At 39.2% G+C, this 16,453-nt stretch overlaps 1 protein-coding gene across 2 annotated transcripts; it reads right to left on the bottom strand.

Annotated features, from left to right (window-relative positions):
* Positions 1 to 1,372: 1,372 nt before the first annotated feature.
* On the bottom strand, positions 1,373 to 16,217 carry elac2 (elaC ribonuclease Z 2). Of its 2 annotated transcripts, none has more exons than XM_008293831.1 (23): positions 15,686 to 16,217; positions 14,195 to 14,245; positions 14,046 to 14,116; positions 11,803 to 11,867; positions 11,642 to 11,699; positions 11,492 to 11,560; positions 11,293 to 11,409; positions 10,339 to 10,394; positions 10,181 to 10,239; positions 8,816 to 8,888; positions 8,618 to 8,730; positions 8,424 to 8,522; positions 8,189 to 8,327; positions 6,880 to 6,965; positions 6,457 to 6,578; positions 6,180 to 6,276; positions 4,472 to 4,610; positions 4,339 to 4,377; positions 4,094 to 4,203; positions 2,746 to 2,842; positions 2,540 to 2,660; positions 1,991 to 2,069; positions 1,373 to 1,639 (listed from the first exon to the last, which is right to left on the bottom strand). In XM_008293831.1, exons 1-23 carry the CDS (start codon positions 16,039 to 16,041, stop codon positions 1,411 to 1,413), a joined length of 2,445 nt encoding a protein of 814 aa, XP_008292053.1. In that variant the 5' UTR covers positions 16,042 to 16,217; the 3' UTR covers positions 1,373 to 1,410. The 2 variants fall into 2 exon arrangements, with proteins under 2 accessions (XP_008292053.1, XP_008292054.1); XM_008293832.1 differs by having other exon boundaries at positions 11,293 to 11,406.
* Positions 16,218 to 16,453: the final 236 nt, after the last annotated feature.

Below are 16,453 nucleotides of genomic sequence, written 5' to 3'. Positions count from 1 at the left end.
AACAGATTTTTACATCTAAGTTAAAGAACACACATTTTGTTTAGAATGTAACTGTACGTAGATGTTTGATAAGATCATTTGTATAGAACGTTGTTTCCTCCTTCAGTCTCTGACTTAGATCAGAAAATATGGGATCAATTAATATGGAAAACAAGATTTGGCACTTGGAAGTTGCTGATTTATTTCAATCTCAGATCAAAAGGCACTTGATACCAAGCCTTTGTGTAGACTAACCGAAAAGCAGTAAACAAACATTATGTCGGTGGAGGAATGCCGTTAAGAAAGAAAAGTGAAAACACGACAGATGGGATTTCTTCTTTCTTCTCTGAATCAGAAGAAAATGAATCCAAATGTAAGGCTTTCACCTAATGTTTCATGCTAGCATTAATGACTCCCAAGAATATTTATTAAAGTACCACTTCAGACGCTCAAACGTGTCACCATGACACTTCAAGAATCTGAAGAAGAACTTTTACACTCCAGACATCCCCATGAGGTTATACTTGAATAAATATTGTTGAAAGCATTAATCCTCTGAAACCCCAAAACCTGCTAGCGGGTTTGAAAGGCGTGTTATCTTTTTTAAAAATGGGCAAAATTATACAATTTATCAGACCAGAAACTGTAAAAACAGAAGGAATCTTGCTCATTTCAACTCTCCAGAGGTCCTTGAACTAATCATGTGTGACATTCCACTGGAAGACTTGACCAAATCTAAGCTGTAGATTGTCAAATCAATTTATTCTACATGTCTCTTTTTTTTTTAAATGCCAAAAATAATCAGTTTGCAGTAAACAGACTCTGTGAAACCTAGAAATTCTGTGCTCCTCTGGGCAATCGTGAAGTTATTAACTTTACCAAGATTTTGAAACTTTCTGCTGAACTGCAGGCTGTGTTTACACAAGTATGGAAACAAAATAAAAATCTAAGTATTACAATCACCCAGACATTATGATGTGTAGAGCCATAAAATAATAACAAATGTATCTTAATTTTCTCCTTTTTTGTTAACTTGTCATACTACATAGAAGATATTTCTGAGTTCTCTCTACTTCTAGTCATGGTTGTGCCGTTTCCATTGAGGTGTAGGATGTTATTATTGCTGTAAAAAATGAGCTCACAGTGAATAAAAATGGGACTCTTGGGGTTCAGAGGGTTACATACTTGTGTGCAGACTCTGATGTATCAGATAATGATATATATTTTGCCTAGCACATAGAATTCAACACATGAATGTGCATCATTTTCATATATTTCTTGCATAATTCAATTTTTTGTAGCATCTAACATTTGCATACTTGTGAGGTGATGCATTCACTTGTGATACAAGGATAAAGAATTTCCAAATTCTGAGGTATTATCAATTAACTGTCAAATCCAGTGGTGAGACATTATTTATCAAACACTCACTCAGCAGGGATTCAGAAAACACATGTGGCTACTGGATGAATGAACATCTTTATATGAAGTTGCCACATGTGCATTGCTACTTACTCTCATGTGGTCAAACGATATTCCCACCCTGTCAGTGAAGTCTTCGCTGAAGAGTGGGATCTTGGCGTATCGCTGGCTAAAGTGGTTCAGCATGATGAAGTCAGCGTTCATCTTCATGCCGATACCGATGGCCTGGGATGTCGTGCTGTCAGAAAACATGAAGCATAAAGTCAAAGATTTACGTTGCACTGCTTCTCGGAGACAAAGTTTCAATGGGAATATTGTTTTCTAAGGACATAAAAGATGCTTTTGTGAAGACAGACGCCATAAAAGAGGTGCAAAAATCAATGTCAATATCTGCAGAGAGTAAAGAAATTTAACAATGCACTCAGAAAATAATGGCAACCTCAATCAGAAAAGAAAGTGAAGTCTTTTTCTGGCCAACACACGGCTTTTACTGCTGTGTTTTGTTTTTTTTCTTCATTTTCTTCATTTCCGTAAATCACATTAAAGAACCTGCAGAGCTACTTAGTGCTGCACAGTTTGTTTTACTCACCTATGCCTTTTCTCTACAGCTTCCTCCGCCAGCTCATCTTCCAGTGTGGCCTCGTGGATTAGTAAGGTCGCATTCTTTCCTGCGAAAAAAAAAGTGGGAATCAGAAGCCTGAATCACAGACTCGCAGATAAGCACTTACAGCCTCTTCCTGTCCCACAGGAAATCAATCAGGTAGTCGGCATAATCAAGAATCGGCACGCCCTGTTTGTCTGGTGAGCTGAGCCATCTATAATGAACAGGCATGGGATACACTCGCTGTCTCTGGGAGGCTTTGCTTGGACAGAATCCAGTCAAGCAATTTAAGAAGAGTCAATGAAGTGGGATCCCATAGGAGCCATTAGAAAAGGCTGCCAGCTACGAGAGTGCTCGAAAGCATTAAGAAATATCAGATAAATTATTCAGAACAACCCATGTAGTCAAGATACAGATAAGATGATCTAATATGAATCACTGAAATATTGAAACCGCATGCTCGATTTGCTATTACGCATGTGTGCGTATATACACTCGGGTGATGTATGGACTTTAATCTCTCTGAGTGCTACTGACCGATGTTTACGAACGCGTCGCAGGGCATGGTGTCACCAGAAAAGGCAAGTTTCCAGCCCGACCGGTGGGCGAAGCTGCAGGCAAAGGCGTTCTTGCAGTGACGCACGAAGCATGTCCGGAACTGAGACGCACAGAGAAACAAAAGTGACTTAATAAACTTTAAAGGCTTCAGTAATAACGGATGTGATGTCCAAGCGGCCGCAGACCTTCTCTAGATCGTTCTTTTTCAGCAACCCCTGGACGATTGACTCCTTTTGCTTGGGCACCTCGGCACCATCGCACAGAAATCTGTTTGGGATGAGGCTGAAAAACAAAACACACATTACGAAGGAGAAACACGAGGCTGGAAACTGTGCTGCCAGAAGTCTGTTTCACACCCAACCTCACACATAAATGATGCTGAAAAGCTGAAAAGTGTGCTGATGCCACAAGGTCCTGGATTACACTTGTACATCACTGCCCCAAGAAGCTAAACTTTTAATTATCCTTTAAAGGTGAAATCAGGTCCAGAATAAGTAACATGAAAGTTTACTCTTGATCTTGGGATCAGAACGTGACTAAATCTTAACTCAAGTACCTTTTACTAGTGTTTAGGTGCGTCCCAAGAGCTTACATGTTGTTCAAAGCTCTAAAAATAGCTTCTAAATAAGGTGTGGTAAGATTATGCCATCTAACTTCATCCTACAATCAGTTTAGTCTTAGTCAACTGTGAAATGACTGGCAATAAGCTAAATTTAGCTGCTTAACCTCTTGTCCCAGCGCCCCCTGGTGTGCAAGATGCTTATTAACCAAAACTAAGACCTGAATCAGACAAATGAATCTTCCAAACTCAATGGCAGCTACCAAGTTAAAAAATATCTAAAATTAAAAGCTGAAAACTGCTCGTTTTGTCTTGTGTTTAATTAAATTGCCCTCCAAACCTCTTCTGTTTTTGGTAGCACTAAGTACAGAACATCACAACTTCAGTGCAGATTTATTTTGGTAAACTTGTGAAGTGTGAGAACCAGGAAATTTAGAATTAAAAGTTTTAGAGTTGATATTTTAGTAAGTTTATGGTTAACCATCCAAAACCCAAACAGTTTTTTTTTTTTTTTTTTGCTCCTGTCACATTTATATTTACTGTAGGCTCACTTTTCACTGCAATATAAAGTCCTGCATGTGTATAGAAACAGCACAACCATAGAGGAGACAGAAATTAAAAATGACAAACTAATAATGCCACAAATCATAAGTGCTCACAGGTGTGACCAAAAATGGTGACGGGCAATAATATAGATTTTTTTTTTTACTACTTACATTCTTATTTTGTTTCTCTGCTTGTCTCCTATCTGCTCTGTGTAAACTCAGCAAAAACGATTTGGGATTTTTTTTTCATGTCACTGTTGGTCACAGCTGAGTCACTAATGGCTTTTGAGATCCGTCTACATGTGCAGATTTTTTCTGTTTTTTACAGAATCCGGTCAGTGCAAAGACATTATTTTGGTGAGACATATAGAATAAAGGGAGTTTAATGATATATCATGTTAGGTTGATTTTGTCTTTGTGTCCACATACTTGATATTCCTGAGAATCTCCTCACAATAGTTGTGATACTGGTTGAGCCAGGTCATCAGCTGAGCCGGAGCCACCAGGTAGATGGGGCTGAACGCTTTCCCAAGGGTTTTCTGGAGACGTAATATGACACTTTAACTTGACAATTTACAACTTCAGGATATGATTGAGCTATACTGTAAAACTAGGCAACACAAGAGAACCATCAGCAAGATTAAACCAACAAAAAACTATCTTCTCCTACACACCAGCGCCCTTTCCCTTTGGTACAGCAGCTTCAGCAGCCCCTGAGACAAAAGGTTGGATATGAGCATTAGTAATTAGAACAGACTAGATACAGATTTGTTTTTATTTGCCAGTTTGACACGGTTTCTTTCTTACTGTGTGATGGTCAGCGTGCATGTGTGAGATGAAAACCGTTGAGATCTTGGACAGAGCGTCGTCCACGTCGTCCCCGTAGTGTCTGCAGAGCTGAGCGAAGGTTCCCTCTCCGCAGTCCAGCAGCAAAGACTGAGTCGGGCTTCGTGCGAACACAGACAGTTCATTAAAAATGAGCGAGACAAGAGGAAAACATCCGCAGCAAAAACACAAAACTACAAACAGCGAGCGAGCGAGCACGGCTTTCTCGGGACGTTTCACTCGTTTCATGTTGCTTGTTTTTGTTTGTCAGCTCTTGTGGATTCTGATGCAAGAATTTCAGCAGAGTAAATAAGTGTATCTCTCTTGCAGACCCACTGCATGATTCAGCTTTGCAGGATGGAAAACTAATTTGTGTATATTGTACATCCATCACCTATTAAGGGCCACTGTTTCAGGTTTTACAGATTTGCACAAAGAAGTTTTTAATCCCTTAAACTTGGCTGCAGACAGTAAAGCACTTTTGAAACATTACTGATTGTTTGATGGAGAACAATTGTCCAAAAACTGAACTTTATAATCTTGATAAAGGGAGAATTTACTGCAAGGCTGCTTGGTTTGACTCCTTTTGTGGGTCTGATTCTATAAATCCCTTTACATTGCCAAATAATCTGGACCAAACATTAGAACAGAACAAGATAACAAACCGATTCCTCCTCCGATTGTCAGGAGGGGCAAAAATGGGGACAAAAGACTGGCTTAAGTAAGTTTATGTTAATAAACTGACAACCTGTGAATTAGCATTTGATAAAACAGTGCAGCCACAAAAACATCACAGATTTAGTTTTTTAATATGGCGTTTAAATATATTTAATTCAGATCCAGCTTCACATATTCAGGTGAGGAGCAGATTACTTTAAAAATGAGATGTTTTTGTGTTTTAAGTCGATGGTAAAGACTATTTACTTCGGGAAGTGCTTCGGGTTATTCCAGATGAAGAGGAAAAAAGGCTTTTCCTCGTCCTTACGTCTTTTTATGAAATGTTATTTGTGCTTTGCAGCTCATATTTATGCTAAAATTTTGCATGTAAAGTACACGCTGAACCTAATAAAACTGAGAGCAAACAGGATGAGTCGTGTAGCAGATGGTGTTTTCATAATCTGTCTTTAACGTGGATTATTGTCCCGTTTTATCCAGTTTTATGAAAACTAAATAATTAGTATGATATGAAACATCTGTTCCCTCGTGTTTTGTCCTAATTTAGTTTATGTATGTATTTGTCAGAGACCCCACAAAAAACACATTAATCCCAAAGGAGAAAAGCAACTGGCTAATTTCCATCTGCAGGCAGGTAGGCACAACAGTAACTATAAAATATCAACACATATCTACAGTCTGACAACACTTTAGCACATAACCAAACAGTGCTTTGTTGTGGTTTCTCATTAACAGTGAGTGAACTGTGAGCGCACTAATTAGATCACTGGAACATTACAATAAATGTTTTTCTTTGTTTCATTATTTTACTTTTCTGTAGTTATTCAGAACATTAAGTCCAGTTGGAGGTAACAGCATTATTTCTATAGTTTCTGGAGCACATAAACAGAAGCAACGTGCTGCATACTCATTCAAACAAGAATTTTTCTATTTCTTTCTGTTATATTCTTTAGACACTGAGTGAATATTTTTTGTCACGTTTCCCGCAATACAGTAATGTGACAATCAGCCGTACCTGATATTAACTAAAGTGCCGCTGACGTTCCTGGTCTTCATCGGAAGAGCTGATCCTGTCCCCAAGAAAACCACCTCTGGGTATTGTTCCCCCTGACCTGCAGTAGAAAACACAACCATACTGCACAATCACTGAAGTCTGACAAAAAAGATACATCATAGTTTAAATATTATAGCGTTTTTAATCATCAATTAACACCACTGAGGGACCATTCTCTTAAAAGTAAACATTTTGTTAGGCTTTTGAAAAATTCAGGCATCTAGTTTGCAGAACTGACCAGAGAGCTGTGCAGCGTCAGTGGAGCAAATCATCTTGCACTTGTCCACTTCTGCCAGAAAGTTTGGGACCTCAGAAGCTTCTTTCACAAACTCCTCAGAGTTGCAGGAGGGGATGGCATCTCTAACGAATGAGACACAGAGTCAACAAGACACACACCACTGCCTGCAAAAACACTGCCGGGGAAAAACAGGGATTTTTTTTCCCCCACATCTGACCTTGATGTGCCTCCACAGAACTTGACAGAAACAGTGAAGGAGGGGAGGGGGGGGGAACACTGACACTTGTAAGACGAGGTTAAAAAAGTAGGAGAAGAAAGCGGTTGAGTGCAATCGTCCATTCCAGATTGTTTTCTGTGACAAGGCAGCGCTCGGAGCTGCAGAGTAATGTTGGCTAAATTGGGGGGATTGAAGGACAAACTAACCTTTGCCACTCCATTACAGGTCTGAGCTGGAACTTGAGCAGACACTCGGCTCTGACGTTCGGGACGTGTAAGGCAGCCTGAGGCTCCTGAGGGAAAAAAACACCAAAATATGAGAAAGTTTTTGATGTTTTCTTACAGATACTTTTATGCATCATAACTTACTTATCCCTCTGAACTCTGATCTTAACTGACTCTCACAGCAACTACAGTGTGTGGACTAGGAACAGAACTACTGGGTGCGACTTACATTTACAGTTCAGTCCATGGAAAGACATTACTGAGCTGCATTATGGGAAATTTGGCATCCAGTGTTTAAGGACAATGGACTACTTACAGACTTTTAAAGGCAGTTTTGTTGTACTAAATGGGAATTTATCAGATTTTACATATCACGTTTGTTTACACGTGTTGTGGGTGAGGATAGGTTGTATCAAGAGACTACAAATTTGAGAGAGATTAGGAAGGAAGCTTGTCTTTACACTTGTAAAACACACTCTTTTAACTACTTAGCTTCACTCTGGGTAATGTAACACACAAAATAGCAACAACTTCTATAGTAACACACAGATGAATCAAAAACCCAGGGATTAAGGCACAAATGTACTCATGACCTGAACAAAAACGAACCAAATTATTAAAATCTTGTATGTATACACACAAACCAATCAAAAATCTGGATATTAATGCACAACAATATCAATAACCTTGATAGTAACACACAAATGTGTCAAAAACCTGGATACAAAGACACAGGAGTATCAAAAATCTGGATAGTAATGCACAAATCTATCAATAACCTGGATGTAATTGCCCGCAAGCACAAAAAACCTGGAAAAAAGCAAAGAAAATCTGGATATTAACACACAACAGATCAAATATCTGGATATTAATGCACAAATGTACTAATGATCTGGACATTAATGCAAGAAACTATCAAAAACCACAATATTAATACACAAAAGTATAAAATATCTTGGATAATGACAGACAAAAGTATAGAAAACCTGGATATTTACACAAAGAAGTATTTAAAATCTGGATATTAACGCAAAAATCGATCAATTACCTGGATAATATAAAAAATAAATACAGAAAGCCTGGATATTTACGCAATAAAGTACTAATGACCTGGATATCAAAGCATAAAGGGTCGATGACTTGGATACTAATGGACAAAAGTCTTACAAAGTGAGGCTGGATACATTCACAAAATGTAGGCGTATAATTAACCATCACAGGTCTGAGCTACGAACTGTCTGGAATGTGTTGGAACAGAACAAGACAGAGATTTTCACACCACCAGTGTTACCTTTGTTCTGTAAGCCTTTAGTTGTGGAAAGATCTCTGGGTGAATCATGTTGAGCTGCACCTGGATCTTATGACTCCTGACGTTGTGGACTGGAGACACGTGTTCGTTGAGGATCAGGTGTTCTGTTGTGGATGGAAATCTGCGGAAACACAGAACAGTTGGAGGTTCAGAGCATCAACCACAAAAGCAGGATAAGTTCCTATTGAGTCTGGTTTCACAGTGAGAGAAAACCAACCTCTCCATCCACTCCTTGTATTCATCTGTTTTCAGGACACACTCTGGAGTCATGTGGACCACCAGCACAGGGGAGTCTTCTGTGTTTCCTTTCTGGTATCTGATGGCGATGACAGGTTCAGCTTAAATGCAGTTTTTTTCCCCATAAACAAGCTCAATGACAGCTCTATACAACTCTAAATTTAAACCTGTTACCTTCTCAGCTGCTGATTGGTGACGACAGCATCCACAAACTCCTCAGATGGACACTCGACTACAATAAAGACTGGTCCTGGGTCAGTGGGAGTACAAACCTGCTCCGGCCGAATCTGCAACACAACAGCGACAGAGTGAGCGGATGCAGTTTGAAACTGCAGCCTGATAAATGCAGAAGAATTAGTTTTAATACGCCACCTCTTTTCCTTCATACGTGATGCTCTTCCCGTCTTTCAGAGCTGCGATAAGTGGACCGATCGCTGCTGTGCCTCTGTGAGGAGAAGGATTGTAGAGCAGTTAAAGTCTGAAGTGCGGCATTATTTGAAAGACAGTCAATCAAACACAGCTTAAGCTTTTCAAATATGTTTTGCAGCTTTTTTTCCTGGTTTATAGCTGTGTAAAGTCAATGTCTTCACACTGTTGGTTGACCTAAGCAATCAATTTAAATATTCTTTAGGCTCTGGGAAACTGTGATAGACCTATTTCGCTATTTTCTGACTCAGCTTTGTTATACTTCACAAAACACATTCCTAGCCAGAGTTGTGTTGTTTCCATAGAAGTGCAGGACTTTATACTGCAGTGAAAAATGAGCTCACAGTGAGGAAAAACGTGACAGGAGGGAAAAAAAACACCCACAATCTGCCCGGGGTTCAGAGGGTTAACCGAATACTCAAAATGTACTTGGAAAAAAGTCAGCTGTAGTTACGTTAATAGAAGTACAAGCGAGAAGGTTATAGTAATAATATATAATATGAAAAGCAACAATATTTAGAAATGACATCATCACATAGCAGAGCAGAGAACAGAGGAAAATAAAATATACTGAATCAATAAATTAAAAGCAGCATGGCTCATAAAGAGGAGCAAGTTGTTGGACGATACCGTCGTCCTCAAACATATTCATACCCTCCCATTAAAGAAGGAAAAAAGCAGCTGTCACTGAAATAAGTTGAAATTGACAAAAGTAATAATAAATAAAAATCTGAATTAAATTTGAGTGACTATTGTAGTTTATTTAGCAGAGCAGCTCTGGCTCCATTATTAACATTAATCTTAGTACTTTCTGCAGCACATGTAGCAGAGCATGCTTCCTAACAGAGCAGACGGAGGTGCAGAGTCTTCACAATACACTGAAAACCTAGTTTGTGAAATAAATTGCTGAAAAGTTGATAAACACTGGCCCCATCTCATCATCAACTTTTTACATATAAAGACGAGCGGCCAATATATTAATATCAGAAATTTTACTCCTGAAAATCCATATTGGACGGAAAAATGTAGAATCTACAAATGTTACAAAAAGCAAAACTAATGCAATCATGTCTTCAAATTTGACCATTTCCAAATAAGTAATGATGAACTCATTCCATCAGTTCACATCTCTAACAATACAACTAACACAACTAGTGAGCATCAGACATTTCTGGCCAGCCTGAAGGGCCTCGTGGTTAAAATGCACCATCAGAGTCAAAGCTTTGCACTAACAAACAGGGTTAACATTACAAACAATGCAATCAGAGCAGCACACACCAACCGAACCAACTTTTAAATAAATCCACGTACACGGGCAGTCCAAGCTCTCTGGCTTGAGCAACTAAGAAGTTTCCTTTCTTGGGGTGAAGCTGTAAAAATATTTGACAGGTAGAGAAGGAAAACGTCAGAAAAAACATCTTCAAGTCAAACCTCACAGACAGGATGGTATTGTTTTTACAGCGTCCTACCTTACACACAAAGGCAACCACTAAAGATGTATTTCTCGCTGCTGTTCGTCTGTCACCTGCAACACATTTGACACAAATAACTGAAGCAATGAAACTCTGTGCGTCTATACTTTTATTTTTTACTTCAGTTTGACGTTAAACAAACTGAACAGGGCTAAAGGATTAGGCTCCCTGCACAAATCTGAGTCAATCTAGCTGATGAACATAAATTTGCAGACAAAAACGAACAAACGAGGAGGAAAGAGCCTTACGGTCGCAAGAAAAATTTCCCCTGAACAAAATTCTGAGCTGGATAACACTGATTGATGTAAGCAGTTTAAACAATACCCTTTTCTACAGCTGCACTTGTGACAAAGTGATTTCCAGATTTGCTGACACCGACTGTAAATGCACATTTAGCAGAACTGAGCCGGAGACAGTTGAGATGAAATGAGTTTATTTTCAAAAGACTTCGCACATTTTTACAAGCAAGTCTGAATGCATCATCAAATCACTGCATTTACAGTCGATCTGCTGATTGTGATGAATGTTTTTTTATATCTCTGAAGCCAAATTCTCCAAACTCTTGTCTGAACATTAACTCATTTTTACATAGGTTATCTTTTAAATTACCAATGAATATGTTTACTGTATGTACATGAACATTTTGCAATGAAATAGTCATTTTAATAACATCTGCTGTCAGCTTGTTGATTGATCTTAAATCTGTAATTATCGGTCGCAAACATGCAGAATTTGGCCAGTTTACTTTCTTATTCATTTTGTTTGTTGCTCATCTCTTTTCCCTTCATAGCATAACATAAAGCTACAAGCTCAGGGTACAAAGTAAAGCTGATCTCTATTTTGTTGCATGTCTATTTTCCCTATATTCTGGATTAACACGGTCTGACGTCTGCCTTCTCTCCTCTTTTGGTAGCACCTTTAAAGGTTTCCTCTGACGGCTCCTGCACTCACCTGCTTCGTCTGGGCTGTTGTTAATGTAAAAGGCATCTTCCTTTGGAGAACTGTGAGAAGGGCTGCTGCTGCCAGACCTGGGGGAGGGTTTTCTACCATCGCTCTTCGACTTGGCTGCTTCGATAAAACAGCAAAAAAGAGTCAACTAACAATCGAGAGTCTTTCTGAAGCTGAAATTTGAACTGCAGGAAAAACTCACCAAATATCGGCACCTGATGAATCGTCATGGTGTCGTCTTTGTACGTGTCATCAGTGTACGGTCGAACCGCTGGGAGAACACGAAACCGTGAACATCACACAGAAATACATAATGCAAAAAATAATATGCGTCTGATTTAATTCAACATACATAGCTTGATCTCATCCAGCGGTCCAGAAAATGTCTTGATGGCATTCAGATAGTTCTCCTTTGAAAAAAAAAAAAAAAGGCAGACAGCAGATGTAAAGTGAGTCCTTGTTGCATTAAAAGCTCCCGCAGGCGTGTTTATGTTGTGCGATTTAGCTTCTCACCAGCTGCGGAGGTCCGGAGAGAGCACACTCAGGGACGCCGATGTCCTTCAAAGTTAGTATCATCCCTGGAAAAGAGAGGAGACGTAGGTAAGGGTTCAGAAAACCAACGTCACAGTGAATATTAAGGTAATTTAACTATACAAAAATACAGTTTAAAGAAAAAAAAATCTACTTCCAAAATTAAACTTTCATATTTTACATGCATTTAGATAATATGTGTGAATGAAGGAAGGAAGGAGTAAATTACACATTTTGCTCAAAAGTCACTGAAAAAAAGCATAAACATCTACCTACATACAGTGAGGTCTGAGAGCATATCAAAAATCTGACAGGTTTTCGAGTAAACTTGGACACAATCAGAAGGTTTGAGGGTTTTGAAACATTTAAAAGTGTTCTTCAAGCATTTGTGCTTTTAGATTGTGTTCTATTTCTACATCAGCAATAACACTGAAGCAGACTATCTTAACTTCTTTGTAAAATTTTGGGGATTTCTATCCTCTTATTGCTGCAGTGTTCAGACGACACTCAGGTGGGTTTGTTCGACTCACCAGAGGCCTGTTAAACTGAATCAACCCGTGGCCACTGTTCATGAACAATAAGTATTTCTGGCCTCAAGCTTCCTGCACAGTGATGCTCACAAAGTAGCACTGTGATAGTTGGAAACGTGGCATCAGAACTAATTCAAAGTGTCAGATTGTTATTCTGAGCAAAGAGAGGCTTTTCTCAGCATCAAATCACAGCTGGACTGAAGGTTTCTGAGGGGGCAGCGGATGGACCTCCACGAAACCGAAGTGGATCAGTTGTATTCAAAGCACAAAGTGGGCACATCATCAGAAGATCAATACATCAAGTTCTGTTCACTCAGAGACAGAACAGAGATACAGCATTTACTAAAGAAAAAACACAATCTCCAATCAGTAAACGTTCTGTCAAAAGAAAATGATCTAAAAGTGTCTCCAAGGACGATAAGCATCTCTAAACCTCTTGTCAGGGGGTAAACAAGGACAAACACTAAGCTGAGCACTTCACAGCGGATGATGGAAAAAGTTGGTTTCGCTGATGAATTCCAGTTACATATTAGCGAAAGTAATCTAAGCAGACCAGCCACAGACAGAATGATACCACAGTGGATCAAACCCACAGAAGACATCTTATAGTCTGGGGGCACTCGGGCACCTGCAGCAAATCGACTTCACCCTAACCAAGGAGAAGTCTACTCTTCAGAGACATGCTCCCCTCTCTGATTTGCATTTTTGTGGAGAATAATTCATAGTGCCGCCGGATAATGGAAAAAAATTATCTTCACTAATGGTCTCAGAGCTGAACATCTGCTTATTCATGCAATTATCCAGTCGGGCCTCATGTAGCATAAAATCCAGCAGGTACATGTGAGAAGCCACTGGCAGTCTGAAGCTATTTCTACTGTTTTCAACGACTGGCTGCGTTCCATCTCACACACTTTTTCTTTTTTCTTTAAGCACTTCAGCTGCTCTCATAAAGTTTGTACTGTTTCATGCAGTATGCACAGGACAGGCTACTTCATTCTAATAATGTGCGTTGACGCTGCAGTTTGTTGCCTAAAAGGAGCTGTCATTCTGGCTGCTCAAACTTGACATCATGACACAACTGCACCGAGGATTGTGGGTAAGAATGGCCAGAAAAACATGCTGCAAAATCCACTCAGATGTAATTGGACATCAGGGTATTTTTGGCAAAGTATATGTGACATAGTAGGTATTGGGACAAACTCAACCTTGCTCTGGTGTATTATTTAGTAGTATGGTAGTATGGATATTAAAACGCAGACATTTTTTCAGTACATTCGCATCATTAATAAATATATATAAATCAATGAAACCATGAAACGTAAACAGCTTGGCCTCCCACTTTAAAGAACTCAGAATAGTAATCTAGTCATTTAGATTAATTTTAAATGTTTGTTCAGAAAGTTCATCATCGTCAGTTTTTAGTGTCGCTTTATTCTGAATAATTTGCAGAAATGATCCCATACAGATGAATACTGATTGTAGATGTGATGTTGGCGTGATGATGACATTTAATTCCCATTAAGTCCTTTGATTGTATAAATATTATCATGCATATTAAGTTGATGTCTTTTTAGTAGCGAACACAGAGTTACTGTGGAGGACCAGTGTGATTGATTATTTTGGCACTAGGTCTCCCAAAAAGATGATTTTCCTTCCTTTACAAAACCTCTTTGTTCTGAATCAGACTCCACTGACCTGATAAACCTCCCACATTCTCCCAGCTCAGTCTGGTCAGAAGGATGTTGTCCAGGCAAGCAGCTTTCAACCTGCAATAGGAACAAAAACATGTTAATGCCATTTCCTTGCCCACCTGATGGACTGAGCTGACGTTCGAAGCAACTTACTTGTGTTCCTGCATGAGTCTCTGTGTTCCCTCACCGCAGTTGAACAGGTACCTGCAGCAGACAGAAGTGAAGTGTTTAGTGTATAGTTTCATCTACAATATGGTAACTGCTAAGGTTCAAGTTGGATATGAGCCCCCAAAGAAATCAACCTTTTTGCATTCAGCAGTTTTTGTGTTTCAACACTGGCTAGACAATGTCAGATTTCCTGTTGGCACTTTTATGCTGGACCTCCTTTAATTAAAGACATCCTGAAAGGATCTCCGAGCTTTAAAGGGGCCCTTTACAAACGTACCCAGCAAACCTTGTTCAAAGTTTCTAGTGCAGATTCCAAAAGTTTCCTGCTGTGATGCAGGGTAGTTTTGACATTTGTGATGTATTTTGAAGGCACATACAAAAGAAAGGCATCATTTCAACACAAACTCTGCAGTAGTCACATCGCAAGAATTGTAATGTGAAGTAATAAAAAGTAACTCAAACACATCATGCTTGAACTTTTTTTGCTGCTTGATACAAAAAGAAAACTCCTACAGTTCTTTTTTTTCAATTCTCTAAATCTACAAAAGAAGTCTGTAGCAGTAGTCTGAAGCCTGTATATCTAACTTTATTTACAAGACGCAGAGTTTGTTGACCTGCGGGCACTGCATGTCCACAGCAAAATGAACAAGAAACAAGAGACAGTTCAACACTGGAAAAGAAAATTTGGCTGCAAATAAGAAATCCGAAAAATATTTTGGCTACAGAAAGGATGATGTTGACCAAAAACAGGTACACTGTCAGCATTGTCAGTCCTGCAGTTGTTACCACCACACAGAGGAAAAATGCTCATTTGTTTGACATTTAAATCGACACGTTGAAGCTCTGTAAGGCGAGCGTAAAGCCAGATGGATGCTTTTTCCAATGTTGCAACAAATGAGAAAGGTTCCAAAATGCTTTCTCCTGCTTTTCCTAAAATACTTTTCACAAAACCACTTCACTCATTCTAGAATGATGAATTCTTTCTAAATAGTTTTTTGTGTCACCTGTGAAAAATCCTTGTATCTTTTCATATTGAAATATATATCACATACAAAACTATCACAGTATCTTTTTGTCCTATAAACAACACATAAACTGATAACATGTTCAAATAAGCATTTTCTGACATTTTAAGGCCCCCAGATTTATTCACTTATCAAAAGTTCATAAACAAGTCAATTATTAATGTAAATAACAGTTTGTTAAAGCCCAAACTGTAACCACAATAAGCAATGATGCTGCAGTGTGCTGACACTGTGGAGTACACTTTGACATCAGGAAAGAAGACTTTCTCCTGCAACACCTTGCTATACTACATATGTTTCATACCTTTGTAAATCTATACCATGTTGTCTGTAAAAGACACCACTTTAACTTAGCCTCCAATATTAAAAATAGACTTCAACAGGCTACTGGAGTCCTGGTTTCAAAGCCTTTCCTACCGAAAACAACATGAGATATGTGTGTACACGGTACCTGTTGTAATCGGAGAAAACATAAAGAGACGCAGCGTTGTCTCTGCTCCCAGCACCGACCACCTGCAGGTACACGGTGGCCGGTCCATGACCGTCGAACCGTCTGCTCCTGCTCTCTTTGGTCTTCATTCTGCGTAGCGGCTCCTTCTGCTTGACTTTCCTCGGCTGCCTCGTGTCAGGGAAGTTATTACTATTATTGCTATTATTATTATTAGTGGCCATTGTCCTAAAAAACTGGAAAACAGTCCGGTGGAAACGAAAATCACAGTGTGCGACTGACGGAGCAGCAGCAGACAGAGCTGTGCCTTTCACCAACAGCAGTGTAAAGCAGCCGAGCTTCACAGGGACCGTGTTCATAATAAACACGTGGTCCAGTCATTAAAATAACTGAACTAAAAGATAAATCACACTTAATTAATGTTGCGCAAACATTTCTGAACGCTTTTTTGATAAACTAGTTACCCCACAATAGCTTTCTGCTCATTCCGCAGGACGTTAGAGGTTGCTTGATACATGTGACATTTCTTCCGGCATCTAATGATGACGTTTTCAACTCTTAACGGTCATTGGTTCTAAAATTGTATGGCAGGTGTGTGGACCAATCACAGCGGACGTCTCAGAGAGGGGGTGGGGACAGAACCCCTGCTCTTAGTGGGGTTTAAAGTTTATCCAATATACATGCATGTACACTGGTAAATAACCTAAAACCTCATGCTCGCTAAATTAGTAAACAGTGTAAGGAATGTTTTAGGTAAATACAGGACATATT

The sequence above is a fragment of the Stegastes partitus genome, unplaced genomic scaffold, assembly GCF_000690725.1.
Source record: "Stegastes partitus isolate 25-593 unplaced genomic scaffold, Stegastes_partitus-1.0.2 Scaffold914, whole genome shotgun sequence".
Taxonomy (NCBI): domain Eukaryota; kingdom Metazoa; phylum Chordata; class Actinopteri; family Pomacentridae; genus Stegastes; species Stegastes partitus.
This window is presented reverse-complemented; position numbering and strand designations above follow the sequence as displayed.